This window comes from Amphiprion ocellaris, chromosome 7 (genome assembly GCF_022539595.1).
Source record: "Amphiprion ocellaris isolate individual 3 ecotype Okinawa chromosome 7, ASM2253959v1, whole genome shotgun sequence".
NCBI classification, from domain to species: domain Eukaryota; kingdom Metazoa; phylum Chordata; class Actinopteri; family Pomacentridae; genus Amphiprion; species Amphiprion ocellaris.
Window position 1 is genome coordinate 18,330,363 of NC_072772.1, and position 14,730 is coordinate 18,345,092.

General features: G+C 41.2%; 1 protein-coding gene across 1 annotated transcript in view; it reads left to right on the forward strand.

The window, feature by feature from the left end:
• Positions 1-11,254, forward strand: part of LOC111566028 (gap junction delta-2 protein) — a 34,682-nt gene extending 23,428 nt beyond the window's left edge. The window contains exon 2 of the mRNA XM_023266390.3: positions 3,722-11,254. Coding sequence (XP_023122158.1) covers positions 3,722-4,571 — 850 coding nt within the window. The 3' untranslated portion in view covers positions 4,572-11,254. The remainder of the gene's footprint in view (positions 1-3,721) is intronic.
• Positions 11,255-14,730: the final 3,476 nt, after the last annotated feature.

Consider the following 14,730-nt stretch of genomic DNA (forward strand, 5'->3'; position numbering starts at 1 on the left):
CAATTTCACATGGACTGAAGGATCACAGTTACGGTCAGGATCATATTCCGATTTCAGAAACCGGGATAAGCTCTTATCCTTCAAAGAAACTGGGAGACTGTTGCATGTATTGATCTCATCAACCAACTGCACAGGCCTGGTGTGGTAACAGAACTCGTGTTCGTAGGCTTGTTTCCTCTGGTCTTATGAATGATTTAACTTTGTCAGCTAGTAAAAGGTTCCCTTATTCATATAGAAATTTTCTCTTCACTTGTAGTCAGTGAACACCATCTCATAGACCATATCCCACCAGTCACAAGCTATGGCTATATACATGTTGGTGGTGACAGCCTGATACCGGTCAGAGTGCAGGACATGTTCAATATTTCCAGTCACTCTTGTTTATCTTTGCTGACATTAAGGGGGATAAGTCTAACCTGCAACATGATGCTGACATTTAATAGTGCTAAGCCTCACTATAAGCCAATGTGGTTCAACATCCACAGTCAAATTATTTTAATGCCAGGCTCACAGTTACAGGAAAGTCAGATTAAATTGTTGTTTTGTGTCGTAAACATCACAGGTTGTAAATAGCACACGGTTATCAGTACCCGGGATACTAGTATTTATAATGTATACATGAATAACCAGATTTCTCTGTGCTCCACCACATCTCAGTATGATCAAAACTAAGATAAGTCTCATAACCGGGATGGTGGTTCGCTTCTAAATGCAATCGCTTTAAAAGGGAATTCAATACCATATGTGTGCATATAAATATGTATGACTGCACCCCCAAGATTCAGTGATATACGGTATCTACCCATATGAGGCAATGTGGCCGGCAACACTGTCCCCCTTAGAGATCTTAGATTTATCTGTTGAAGAAATTCAGTCTTTTACATACACAGTCTATCTGTTATGAAGATCCTCACTTCAAACATGACTGGACTGTTATGTCTACAGCTGTAATGCTCTTGTGACATTTGGTATCTGGGCGCTGCTGATGAGGCACATATTGCAATGTTCCACCATGGGTGGTTCAATCACCATTTATGGGGTAAACTCGGAATAGTGTGGATGAGGATCTCAAAATGAGTACAACTGTAAAACAATTCTAAACAGAATACAAAACAAACATGGCTTTAAATATAGACTAATGTGGAACAGTAAATGTGTTCTTGGAATTTCTAAAGAGGCATAAAAGTATAAGGTTTGATGCAAACAGGAAACAGGAGCGAATAAGTTAAACATAATCCTACACGTTTTCAGACATTATTTTAAGGTATGGATTTGGTTTGAATGTTTTTTTCTATTCTATTGTATTTTTGTTTTGTGTAATTTCTTTTTTTCACAAAAATAAAATGTTTTCTTGTTATTTATGAGGACAGCAAATGCCTAATATTGCAAATTGATGTCATATCAGTTTTTCTTGAAAATTACAGGCTTGTAAAACTCGCAGAAAACTCACTTTTGAGTCAATCTCCTCCTGTACCACATTCTTGTGTTCAAGGAGAAGCACTTAAGAGTGTTACCACCTTGCATATTGTTACTGTTTTCTTCCATATGCACTCACATCAGGATATTCCAATCATCTATGTGTTTTTACTGCTTGTGACCTCTTTAACTCTCACTTGAGCTTTATAGAAAGTGTTGTGTTGAAATGTGTACGTAAGCAGATTGCCTCAGGGACTTATATAGGGAACCTTTTCACACATGAAAGCAACATGTAAAATTAATGGGGTTAACACTACCCTATTAAAGTCTAAAGCACATTTACGACACACCAACTGTTTACAGTGAAGCTCTGAAACATTTGTGAAGCCTTTTTCCTCACGCATGAGTTAGTCTTCCTGCATCATAGTGGACTGTCCATGAGCACTGCCTCCAAAGCTATTTTTATATTTCACAATCTATTGACCTGTATGCACACAAAACCCATAAATCCATGATAAATGTAATGAGGTCAGATTTTGATGGGCTTCAGTAATGGCATGTCCTCTGGGTTCATGTGAAGTAATGACAGCAATTTATCACAGCGTTATTTATGAGATTATCATTAATATAAATAGCGGTGATTAGTGAGAGATGATCTTCCGCAGAACTCAGTCTAACTACCTCCTATTTGTGTGACTGAACTGCAAAGCAACAATCAATCAACAGATTAATAGTAATATTCAGCCTGTCTGCAGTCTGCAGCCTTGTTCCAGATGTAGTTTTGTCACAGATTACAGCGCAAGATAGCCGCCGGGCTGCGCAGGCTGCAAAAAGCCTGCTATCTCAAGTGCATGCTTGGTCTGTGATCTGAAAAATAAATGAGAGATGAATAAAGTAAGGAAAGAACAAAGAGAAAGATGTCTGCAGGAAAGTAAAACAGAACCAGGGGAGGAATATGAAACTGCAGTCCATCCTGTGCGTGTGTGTAACATCATGGAAACACGTACACACACTAAGTGTACAGATATGCCCGGTCAGCTCCTGTAAACATATTCTCAGATAGACACGCATTATACACACGCACACAGTGAGTCCGTTTCAGGAACAATAATCTCTGTGTCTCACCACACCCCACACTGAAATAGTACCTAATCTGCAAACAGGCCTCACCTCAGCTTCACCTGTTGCTCGGGGGAACTGAAAGCTTAGAGAGAGAATGTGCGTATTGTTTATAACAAAGCCCAAAACTGGGACATTATGCCGTGTTGGTGTGTGTGTGGATATTGTAGAAATCAATCACAGCTCCAACTTTAGTCAGTCTGAAGTGCGGTTGCCATGCTAACTGAGCCTAATGATGCAGAAGGCACTAAAATTAGACAAAGAGATATGTCATTACCTCTTTTTGTCTCTCAAAACAAACACACACAGGCACACACGCTTGGAGTTGAATCACAGGTGACAGGCTGAGACACATCAACGCTCCACTCATAACTGCTCTTCTTCCAGAGTGTTTATTCTGGCTGATAAATGAGACGTGGAGCGCTCTTCTTCTCTGGTTCTTATCGGGAGGAGCAGTGACTTCACGGTGACACAATGTCCCTCTCTCTCATTAGTACAGTTCCTGGACTCCTCCCTCACTTCTCTTTCTGATTAAGGAGTTCACAGCTCTTTCTTAAGCCCCCTGCTATGATTTCAGTTTTAAATCCCTCCTCTCAGACTTCTTTTCATCCATGCTTTGTATCCTTTATCAGATTTTTCTTATATTTTCTTGCTAATTCTATCTTCTTTTTCATGTTTCAAAGGCTGATGTGCAATTCAAGCCCATAGCCATGAAGTCAACATATAGGGAACTAGTGCTCTGAAATATACAGTGCATCAGGGTTTTTCCTGCATTTAAATAAATGTCCTCTTTATCAGAGACCAAGACAAGACTGAAGAAACATCCGAATCCAAACGGAGACCTTCAAAAAGTGGTCCCGAGACTGCTATCAGGGCCACGACTAGTGACAACACCGCTTAGGACTTTTGCATATCATTGCTTTGTGCATTTTCCCTTTTTTTTAGCTGATGATACAATATTCCAGATGAAGAAAATTTCTGTTCTGTACATTTGCATTCATCCTGTCTCAGTTCATTTATCTTTTTAATCCTCTTTCCTGCTCTCTCTTAGTCTCCTCTTACACTCAGCACATCTGTAGAGCCTCTGCTGTGAAGGACATCTCAGGACATCTCACCGTTTCTAACACAGCAGATCATTCTAAGTCTGTGATCATTAACCCCATTCGTCTTTCTGCTTCTCCTCCAGAATCCTGCTGACAGTAGTGGTGATCTTCCGCATCCTGATCGTGGCCATCGTGGGGGAGACGGTGTACGAGGATGAGCAGACCATGTTCATCTGTAACACTCTGCAGCCGGGCTGCAACCAGGCCTGCTATGACAAAGCCTTCCCCATTTCACACATCCGCTACTGGGTCTTCCAGATCATACTGGTGTGCACACCCAGCCTCTGCTTCATCACCTACTCTGTCCACCAGTCGGCCAAGCAGAGAGACCGGCGCTACTCTTTCCTCTATCCCATCATGGAGAGGGACTACGGCGGAAGGGACGGAGCACGAAAGCTTCGCAACATAAATGGAATTCTGGTTCAGCACGGCGGTGACGGTGGAGGAGGGAAGGAAGAACCTGACTGCCTGGAGGTGAAGGAGATCCCCAACGCCCCGCGGGGCCTCACCCACGGAAAGAGCTCCAAAGTTCGCCGGCAAGAAGGGATCTCCCGCTTCTACATCATTCAGGTGGTGTTCAGAAATGCACTGGAGATCGGCTTCTTGGCAGGCCAGTACTTCCTCTATGGCTTCAGCGTGCCTGGGATTTTCGAGTGCGACCGCTACCCATGTCTCAAAGAGGTGGAGTGCTACGTGTCCCGGCCCACGGAAAAAACGGTTTTCCTGGTGTTCATGTTTGCGGTGAGCGGCATCTGCGTGGTGCTCAACCTGGCCGAGCTCAACCACCTGGGCTGGCGCAAGATCAAGGCGGCCATCAGGGGCGTCCAGGCCCGCAGGAAGTCTATCTGTGAGATCAGGAAGAAGGACATGGCGCATCTTTCCCAGCCGCCCAACCTGGGACGCACTCAGTCCAGCGAATCAGCCTACGTCTGAAGATGAAGAGAAGAAAAAAAAGGAGTGGGATGAATGTGCAAGAGAGAGAATGAATTAATTATGATTTTAATTTAATGAAGATGGTGTGGAGGTCAAACAAGATGACCTCTCCTCTGTAATGAAGGAGTGAAACAGAATGTAAAAAGACCAAACCTCCAGCTCTGCGACTTTGAGTCAAGAGAGGTGGGAGGATAAAGAAAATTACAGAGCAGAAAAGAGGACAAAAAGTTTTGCTCGAACATAATTAAGACGTTATGATCTCATGAGGAGATATTCCAACTGCCATTTTATACTTTTGTCTTTTTTAACTAATTACCTTCTTCACTGCCCTTCACTTCTTAAAGAATTAAATCCCCACAGGGTTGGAGATGGAAAAACTAGAGATGAGAAGAAGAAGAGGGGTGGAGAGAGGAGAACGGATAAGAGGCTGTTTTGTGTTCTTTGGCGATATTGGAAGACGACAGCGGCGTTTGATGCTTCCCATGGTGCTTTTCTTCTGGACTGTGTCAGCCTCAGTGAAAAAGGGAGGACAGGATAGGGGATGGGACGGGGAGAATGAGCAGCAGTGTCATTAAAAAGAGGAACGGAAGAACTGTCAAAGCCGTGACAGACTCTAGAGAAGTGACGGCAAGTTTGGGAGCGAGGGGGAGGAGGAGGGAGACAACATGCTCTGGGAAAACACATGAAGCAAGCGAGGAGGGGGAATTGAGAGGGAACGTTTTTCTTTCGCTTCCTCTCTTCGCCTGAGAATCCAAGAGAGAGAATCCAGGAGAGAAGGAGCTGCCTCCCGACTGTGTCTTGCCTCTGCTGGAACATCGTCACAAGCCAAAACCGAGAGAAAAAGACTGACGATGTTTATGTTTTGTCTCTTGGCAAAAGATGATTTTAACACAAACACGGCGAGTACCATAAACACTTTCCGCTTTCCTCTCCCCCATCTCTCGCTCTCTGCTCGGTGGCTGGCAGCTATTTAGACCCCGGGGGCTTCGAATGACAGTAATGACCGTCGCTGCTCTCCTGCTGCGTAAACTTTGGAGAGGAACTAATGAACAAATGGACACGCAGTTGGTTAACGTCAGTCTCTGCTGAAGCACAAACCAAACTTCCCTCCTTTGTCATGTGCAAACACAAAGGAGGAGGGAACAGAGAGACGAGCTAAAGAGAATGAGAGATTGTAGAAGAGGAAGATCACTTTATTACAACTTTAAACAAATTTTATATAATACATCAATATGAGTTATAATTTTTTTTCAGAAAGCGATGGTGCCATCCTTAAGATATTTAATTATTGTTAAAAAGTTACATAGAGTATATCATGGTAATATTATTTATCCATTTAGAGTATATCCAAATAGATTTATTTATCTTTGCGGGCGGGTTGGTTGGGAGATCATGTTGCTGTTTTTTCAAATGTATAAACTGTCTGTCTTTTTTTCATTTTTGCTTAGTTTAAAGCATTTCTCACTGATGGAACTGATTAATGTCATGTACGGGGTGGGAAGGGACAAGTTTGCGAGCTTTGTTAGGAAATGCTTTTGAGGATGTGCAGCTGATTTTTTTTCCTTATTTGCAACTCCGTAGGGAAAACTTAGATGCATTTGTTACTTAACTGCATTTAAAATGCAGAGCAATGCAGCTGTTAAACACACCATGTGTGTGTTTTCTACAGGGAGCCTTGGCTTTCTTCAAAATCAGCTGCACAGCTTCAGGCAATTAAGGCCTGTGAGCCATTTGATAAAGGCATGTTTACACGACACCATGTTTTTTGAATGATCAAGCTGCGTAGCCGAGGAGTAGTTACTCTCTAAGGACAGTTGTGTTTTTGATTCTCAGTGGCTTTCATTTTGCATTTCTTTCCAGACTGGATTTCAGCATGCATGCAATGTAAGAGAAAAGTAAGAGAATGACTTGAAAGAAACAGAAAAAGATGACAGAGCGTGTTGCACCTTGATTAATGCAGACTTGGTGAAAGAGTGGTAGACTGAAGGAACATTCTGGGATGAAGGTGTTTCTGGACACAGACATGCACAAGCGCATGACGTAAAACATGGAGCTAACAGACTGAGTCTATGAAACCAGACATAAAGACAATCCATAGACCTGGTGGCTCTGCCTCCTAAGAATTACATTCCAACCCAACTGACCTGCCTTCTCACTTATGTTTTAAAGGAAATGTATTTTCACCCTTATGCATTTTGTGGTTTATTATGAATACGTTTCTGATCTCCATATCTTTGTCATTTATTCTATGGCTTTCCAACTGCCTTTTAAACTTTCTAACTACAGATAAGGTGGGACTCATCACCCCCCTAGTAACCCAGAAAATGAAAGATAAAAGCTTTAAAGTTGTTGTTTAAGATGATATTTTCTAAAGGCCAGTGTTGTACTTTTAAGATCCACCATCACATGAGCATTCACGTGAAGTAAAACTGCTTTGTGCAGAGTTCAGTACAATGTTGTTCTACTGAATCCTGAAGAACAGTAAAACGTTCAAAACACCGATGTGTTTCAAGTTTAGTGCATTTCTTAAAGAAATTGATTGTAAACAGCTAATGGTGTCAGACTTTAGGCTCATTTTAAAGGAGTATAATCAAGTCTTAAACCTGACCAAGTAGTTTTGCTGCCTGAACCCAACCAAACAGCTGGTGGAAAATAGAAATGTTACCTACTATCATGCACTGCTACCGTTGTGTAAGAAAATACATTTCCTCTGACATGTAACTGAGAATGCAGTTTCGTTCATGTGACAAGCAGACACAAGCACAAAGCAGTTCAAGCCACATTTTGTCTGTTTAAAACAGTCCATGCTCTTTGATCTTGTTACAGAGATCAAGATTTTGGAGCTGTTAGCTACAGTTACACTGTCACTTATCACCTCACCAATAATAGAAAATCCACAAATAATCATGCAGCAGGTCAGTGGTCTGTGCTTTAGTCTTGACATTTAAGTGTAACAACAAAGAACCTGCAAACTGAATGGCCTTACACAGCTCAGCACTGCAGCAGCTTCTCACTGCCACGTTTGAGTGGTCGGTTTCAAGAGGGGCACTGTTCTACTTTCTCATTTACTTTAATGATACTGTTAATAAACGCATTAACCCAACGGCAGAGATATTACACCACATCATAGGTACATTAATTAATTCTCCGCTACTACAGCGTTAATTGCTGCACAGTGAAAAGGATGAAAAGTCAGCCCCAGTGTTTAAATAAACTGCAGCTTACATTTCTTAAAACATTGATCTCTTTAGAGAAAAATAAGTGACATTATCACGACCCCACTGTATATATATTGTCAAGATTTATTTGTCGCATTTCATACTAACTAAATCTGGAGCACATGTAAACAGTTTTTTTTTCTAAAGAAAAATACTTGTCATACCATAACCACTGATGCTGCTGTTTAAATGCCCTGACATTACATGGCATTAAGCACTAACTCTAAACACCATAAACCAGTAGCCAGAGCTACAGTTGGTCTTTCAGCTGCAGCAACAGCTGATGTAGTAGAAGCAACTCTGTTTCTCCATTCACTCCCACTGCCATAATCTCTGTGATTCTTACAGGTGATTATCCCCAGATTTAGTCTCCCCTGAGGGCTTGAATGGGTCCAGGGGGATCGGTGTAGTCTACTTACTGTATGCACCCAGAAGGACAAATACGCTGACAGAGCATGTCAGAATGCCTAATAATAGAGGTTGAGCTAACCCTTGGCCATCCTCTATACTGCTGTGAGCGTGCTTCTAGCGAAAGCTTAAACACTGACCTTGAGCTTAAGAGCCAAGCCGATGTCCTGTACTATATGAAGCTCCTGCTGGGAGTCAGAGAGCAGGACTGAACTGATCTAATCTCCACAGAGCACAGGTTAGGGCTGGTGTGAGCTCTATTTTTACTGAATGGTGCGCACACATGTTCAACGTACAGTCGGATCTGAATGTAGGAACAGTTTGAGTTCAGCTCCGTGTTCTTGGATTCTGTCGTTGTGTCTGGTTTCATTCAGGTCAGAAACACAAACACACACACACAGCGTGAGGACGTAGAAGGCCATAAATGTGTCCTGGTTTTCTTCGGTTTACATTTATCCAAGGTTCATTAGGGACTCACTCCAGTTGTAGCGTCAGTGGAACCAGTTCTTCCAGCAGTCCACCACTCTCCACAGTCTGCTTTTCTATTTGTCAATGTGAAATGAATTATGCAACTTTTTTTTCTTATTTGCTTATCTTTTTTGACTTGTGGATTCATTTTGTTGTCTGTTGCTCTTTTTGTGCAGTGACATGTCAAAAAAGAAAGATGTTTTTTCTATGTGAAGAACAAAAGTTTTTTTTTAAATGTGTGAAACCAAGGGTAGAGTGTTGCAATATAAGACTAGCAGAAAAATATATTTCCTCCCTTGCCAAAGTGATATGCAAAGTTTAATTCATTTTCAAAGATTTTTTAACTGCATGTGTAATGGCTAGAATAAGCATGTTTCTATGTTTTCTTCAACGGAATCTTTAAAGAAAGAGTTTTTTTTTTAGTCCAAACTATGGAGTGAAGCTATTATGTCTCGATGCCAAGTGTGTATATTAACTACCCAGTTTTTCAGCAGACGGTACAGAGCCAGGCAGACAACACCAACTCAGTGAAGTTAAAACTACCTACTACATTCTAGTTTCAATTCCCAAAAGAGTTTAAAAAACGCTGTATACAGTAAATCTTTTACTTTAAGAAATTTGCACATTTATAATTAGTTGTAGAAGATGTTTTGATTGATAAGGCAGTCTCTCAAATGTGTAAAACACAGGGTACACGGGAATATCAGCCTACAGGTAAAACACTGGCACCACTAGATGTCAGACGCCAGAACATTCCAGGGTTTAGCGCCCAGCACAATGAACCTACAATTAACAGTGTTTTAATGTAATATGATTACACCCTCAGTGGAGCTCCCTGTGGACAACATATCGGGCTACAGTGCACAGACAGAAGACTCAGGAGAGAAAACAATGCTGATGTTTTACAGCTTTTCTACACTCAAGAATGCTTTTATAGTGTCAGCATCCTTTCCATTTGTACTGTAGAACCGACCCGAGAGAATTAGCTGCTGGTGCTACTGAGGTTCGACCGAAATCATTGGTTCACAGACATTCCCTTCTGTCCAGCACACTACTGCCCACAAACCACAGGTCATGTAGCAACACAGGTCTCCTTAAAAATCAAGCTCTTGACTGTTACATACAAAAGGAGCCCGTTTTGTAAAGGTCCTATAGCCGGTCATGATATAATCTCTCCAGCTCATTCATACCGCAGAACAGTAGCAAACAATTTGACTCTCAGGAACGCAGCATGTAAGTGAGCTGCTTCATTCATTAACACAGAGCTCAATGAACTCCTACATTACTCTTTATTCTGCTGCCAGAAGGACCCAAGATTAACTTAATAATCACATTATGTAGCCGATCCAAAGGGCTGGTAGGTGGCCCCTGAGCCAGTTTTGAAAATGCCCCCCTTATACATTAAAGGGCTTCTTACTTATTACAAACTAAAAAGCCATAGTTTAAACAAAGAAAAGAATTCGTGGCACAGTATTTCGAAGGAGTACAATGTGCACTCACGGGCCCAGATTAATCACATTCATACGTCAATCAGTCAGTGAGGCATTGAAGTCGTTTTTGCATTTAAATTGAAAATTAGACATCTTGTTTCAAATGGAAAGCTTTTCACTGTGTTTAATGGAATGAGAGAAATTTAAGTTATGAAGCTCCTTTATCCTGATGTTCAGCTTCAATTTTTATTTTATTGTGAAATAACATGCTCCTTCCCTCCCTCCCTCTGGTCCCGCCTCGTACTGGTGCTGCTGTCCTGACAGCTAGATTATAACCATTTGTGGGTTCATGAGCGGACCTCTCACTAATCTGTCATGATATCAGTTGTGATTACTTCATCTAATTACGCTGAGTGGCAGATCCAGGCAGAGTGAAATTTAAAACTGCCATCCGGATTTGACCAAATAGCCACCGTGAATCCCTCCTCCTCTGCCTCTCTCTCTCTCTCTCTCCACCTAATGGTCGCTGGATCATGCATGAGATTACAACACACAGATTTATCTCTCTGAAATTTCAGCAAATTACAAACTGCTGAGTTTTGAGTGGAAGAGAGGGGAGGTTATAAACCAGTGGGACAGATGAAGAACATACCTCAGGCTCACTCTCACCTTCTCACTTCTCCTCCAACATCAGCACCTCATGAGCTCAGACCAGATCACCTTTACGTCATGACGTGTGTCTGTAAACGCCGATGTTTCAGTGAGAGGGATGAAACCTGAGCGGTGTCGATGGAGTGGAGGGAGTAATGTCAAGTGTGGCCAATATTTGGCATCCTGTAGTGGTGATCAATATTTACGGAATCTGATAGAGAAAATAGTCAAAGATTTTAGCCCAAGGAACCTGCCATTCTTCAGCATAGCTTCTACGGTTATCTGTGACATCTGTACGGATGTACAATCATGGACTGAAAACGGGAACGATGGACTACACACTCAAACACGCTCACGCTTTGCAACCTTCATCGGAAAATCCGTGGTTTCTGACCGCAGATTTTATGATGTATGTAACAGACCTTCGTTGAAGGTTCACTGTATATTTCTGACTGGTGTACTGTATGTAAAGACTGAATAAAACCTTGAATGTTACATCAAGCTTGAACTGGCCTTGTGCCTGTTGATTCATGACCTATAAGTGAATGTGTTCGTGCATTTCAGATAGCATTTTTTCCTGTGTGTGTGTATAGAAAACGTGAGTGGGAGGATACGTGATCACGTGGGAATGACAGGATTTAGGAAATAAATAAAAAAGCATTCTGTGGTGTGAAGGAAACTGAATAAAGGTGCCTACAATTTATATCGATAGGGGTCTATATATAGCAGAGCTGCGTGCAGTGCAGCTGTTTGGTGTAATGACATTTCTGAACTCAATAGGTGACTCCTTTCAGCAGGATTAAACCTTCAGACCATGGCACTGATGAGAGGGGAGGAAGCAAGTACTGTATGTGCCTGTGTGTGTGTGTGTGTGTGTGTGTGTGTGTGTGTGTGTGTGTGTGTGTGTGTGTGTGTGTGTGTGTGTTTTCCCCAAACCCCACTCCCATGTACAGTTCATGTACAGTTCACACGCATACAGCACAATGTGTTATTCACAAAATTCATGTATGCACCATATTTTGGAGCCTTTGTGTGTGTGTGTGCCTGTGTTTGTGTGTCCAACCCCCATCCACCTTCCTCTGCAAGGTCACATGGTGGCTGTGCTGGACTGGGATTGAAGGCTTGTTGCCACGGCGATAAGCCAGCCGGTAATATCTCTAAGCACAGCCAGGATTAATCTGCCGACAGATGGCTGGCTGCTCAGCATCACTTCCTCAAACACACACATACACAGGATTCATATTCACCATCATCATCCTCATCGTTATTGTCCCCTTATCCTGTCACACCACCTTCACTTCCGCTGGCATGAAGTCACACACACGCACACACACACACGCACGCACGCACACAATCATCATCATCATCTTCATTCTGCCAAAACCAAGATCAAAGCCATCCACTTCGACTGCATCATCATTACTGCAGCAGCCTTTATCATCATCATTACTGCTCTTCTTCCTCATCGTGACCCTCCACAGCCACCACTCTTCTCTCCCTGATCATCACGTCCATTATCATCACTATCATGTGAAACACCACAGCCATTATCTAAAACTGCCTTCATCCCACAGGGATCAATACACCAGGCATCTGGTAGATCAGCCCACGTCTCTCTCCATCCGTCACCACAGCCTCCGATCATAGAAGCAGGACCTCAGTTCATGGTTGAGGAGGGCTGCACCTCATCCACAGAGAGAGGTTTTGATTTACCTTCTTGAGAATTTACAGAAGTGTAGAGGTGAGAACAGTACAGTGTGAATGCTGGAAGTGTACCATGTTTAACCTGTGCGCAGACTGAGATGTGGACACTTTCTGGTCAACAAATATTCATTTATTATTATTATTATTATTATTATTATTATTATTATTATTATTATTATTATTATTATTATTATTATTATTATTATTATTATTATTATTATTAATAATTGTATTTTATTAATATTGATGCACTTTGATGATACAAGTTTCGACAAAGGGTTAACAAGTTTATTTGTTACTTTTCCTACAAATCCTCCTTCTCCCAAAGAATCTATGTAAATACAAATTATTTCTAAAAGAATTTAACTGTAGTACACGAGATGGACCTGTTATAATGTATACAAAAGAAAGGAGTACACACACGTGTAATATCACAAAAATGTATCATATTACAAGATTTGAACTGTTTTAAATTGTTTAGGTCTATTCGATCTATGCATAATTGAAACACATTATTCAAATAGGCCACTTTGATAAATAAAGCCCTTAATTCCAGCCACAATGTGACAAAAGTGATTCATCCTTCGTTAGTGAGATTCCAGTCTTTTTCTGTTTATTATTATGTATGTCTGACTCTATTTTTTCTGATGGACTGGATCCCCCTGAGCATGAAAGTTATCTTTCTGCAGAGAGCTACTGATCGCCAGCGCTCTGCCATTCTGCACGTGACAAGTTTTCAGCCGTACTTTGCTGGAGTATCAACTATAAAATACTCCAAAGGTTTTCTATCAGATTAAAGTCAGTTTTTCCTTCATTGTATTTATCTTTTCAGGGATCATTGTAACATTAGAAAATTCCTGAAACTAGGTGTCAATTTCTTTAAATATTTGGATAAACAATTTTCTATTTATTGTGCCATGTATAAATGCCATCTCCCGTTCACCTTTTGCACTCCTGCAGCTCTTTATCTGATCACTCCTAGTAGTGGTCTCGGTCAGGCCCAAACCAAATATGCTGGACCCAATTTAATTAAAGCTTATTTTGGTTTCAACTGACCCAAATTATGTGCTGAAATATTCACCAATCTACTGTCAGTGCTCATTGCAAAGAATTGCTTCACCTCCGCATTGTCTGAGCAGTTGTGAAAGGCACACTATGTAATTACTGTTGCTAGGAGTCTCTCAGTCAAAGCAGCAATGGATGTGGCTTGATGGTGCTGTGACGAAGCGTGGGGTTATGGGAGTTGTTGTCTTAATCTAGTCCATCTAGTCAAATACATTCAATAAAATAATCATACTACAGTAAAGCTAATTGGTAACCCACCACTAGATGGGTAACCTACTCATAGAACTACTGAAACCAACACTATGTGGTGAATTATACCATTAGGTAGCCCTGCCATGTTAACTGTGGTCAAACCAATCATACTAAAAAAACTGTGATCCATCAGAAATGTGCAACGCAAACAATAAATGAAAACAACTTAGTGGCTTAATAGATAGTCTATTTCTTCTTCCAATGCTATGTTTCCTCTGCCGGCAGCCACAAGTCTGTCACAATGTCGTTATAATCCCCATTCTTTTGACTTCTGACAAGTACACACACATCAACAAAATGGTCCAGATATTTAGTATTTTTCAGTGCAAAGTTGTATAATAGCAAAGTGTGCGTTTCTCAAGTAATAGTAGCTACTGAGCCTTCAGTTATTACTCCACCAAGGAACGTGACAGAGTTACGTGACGATAGGCGTACGTTTGTGTGTCTGTCTGCCTGTCTGTTAGCAACATTACTCAGAAACGGACTAATGGATTTGGATGAAATTTTCAGAGAAAGTCAGAAATGACACAATGACCAAGTGATTAGATTTTGGCAGCGATGCGGTTCATAGTCTGTATCCACGGATTTGTTAAAGATTTCTGTATCATTGTGAGATAGCAGCATGGTGTCACAGTAACTATGACAACAAGTGAACACTATGTCATCTACCTGCTGATGATCACATGATTGTGATCCTACTGCAAATCAACCACTGCGGACTTATTGGGACTTATCCAACATAAATGATAGAAGGAACAATTGATTAAATTGTGGGGATGTTTCTGAGTCCCATCAATTCCTGCCACTCACTACATATTTAGTTCACATGATTCAGTATCCATACATAACATACACATGCCTGTGCTCAGCGCAATGTCATTTTATTTGTGGGTTCATCTATATTAAATGGCCACATTATATAGACATTATAATGCCGTTTCTGCTGCAAATTTTTTCAAGATT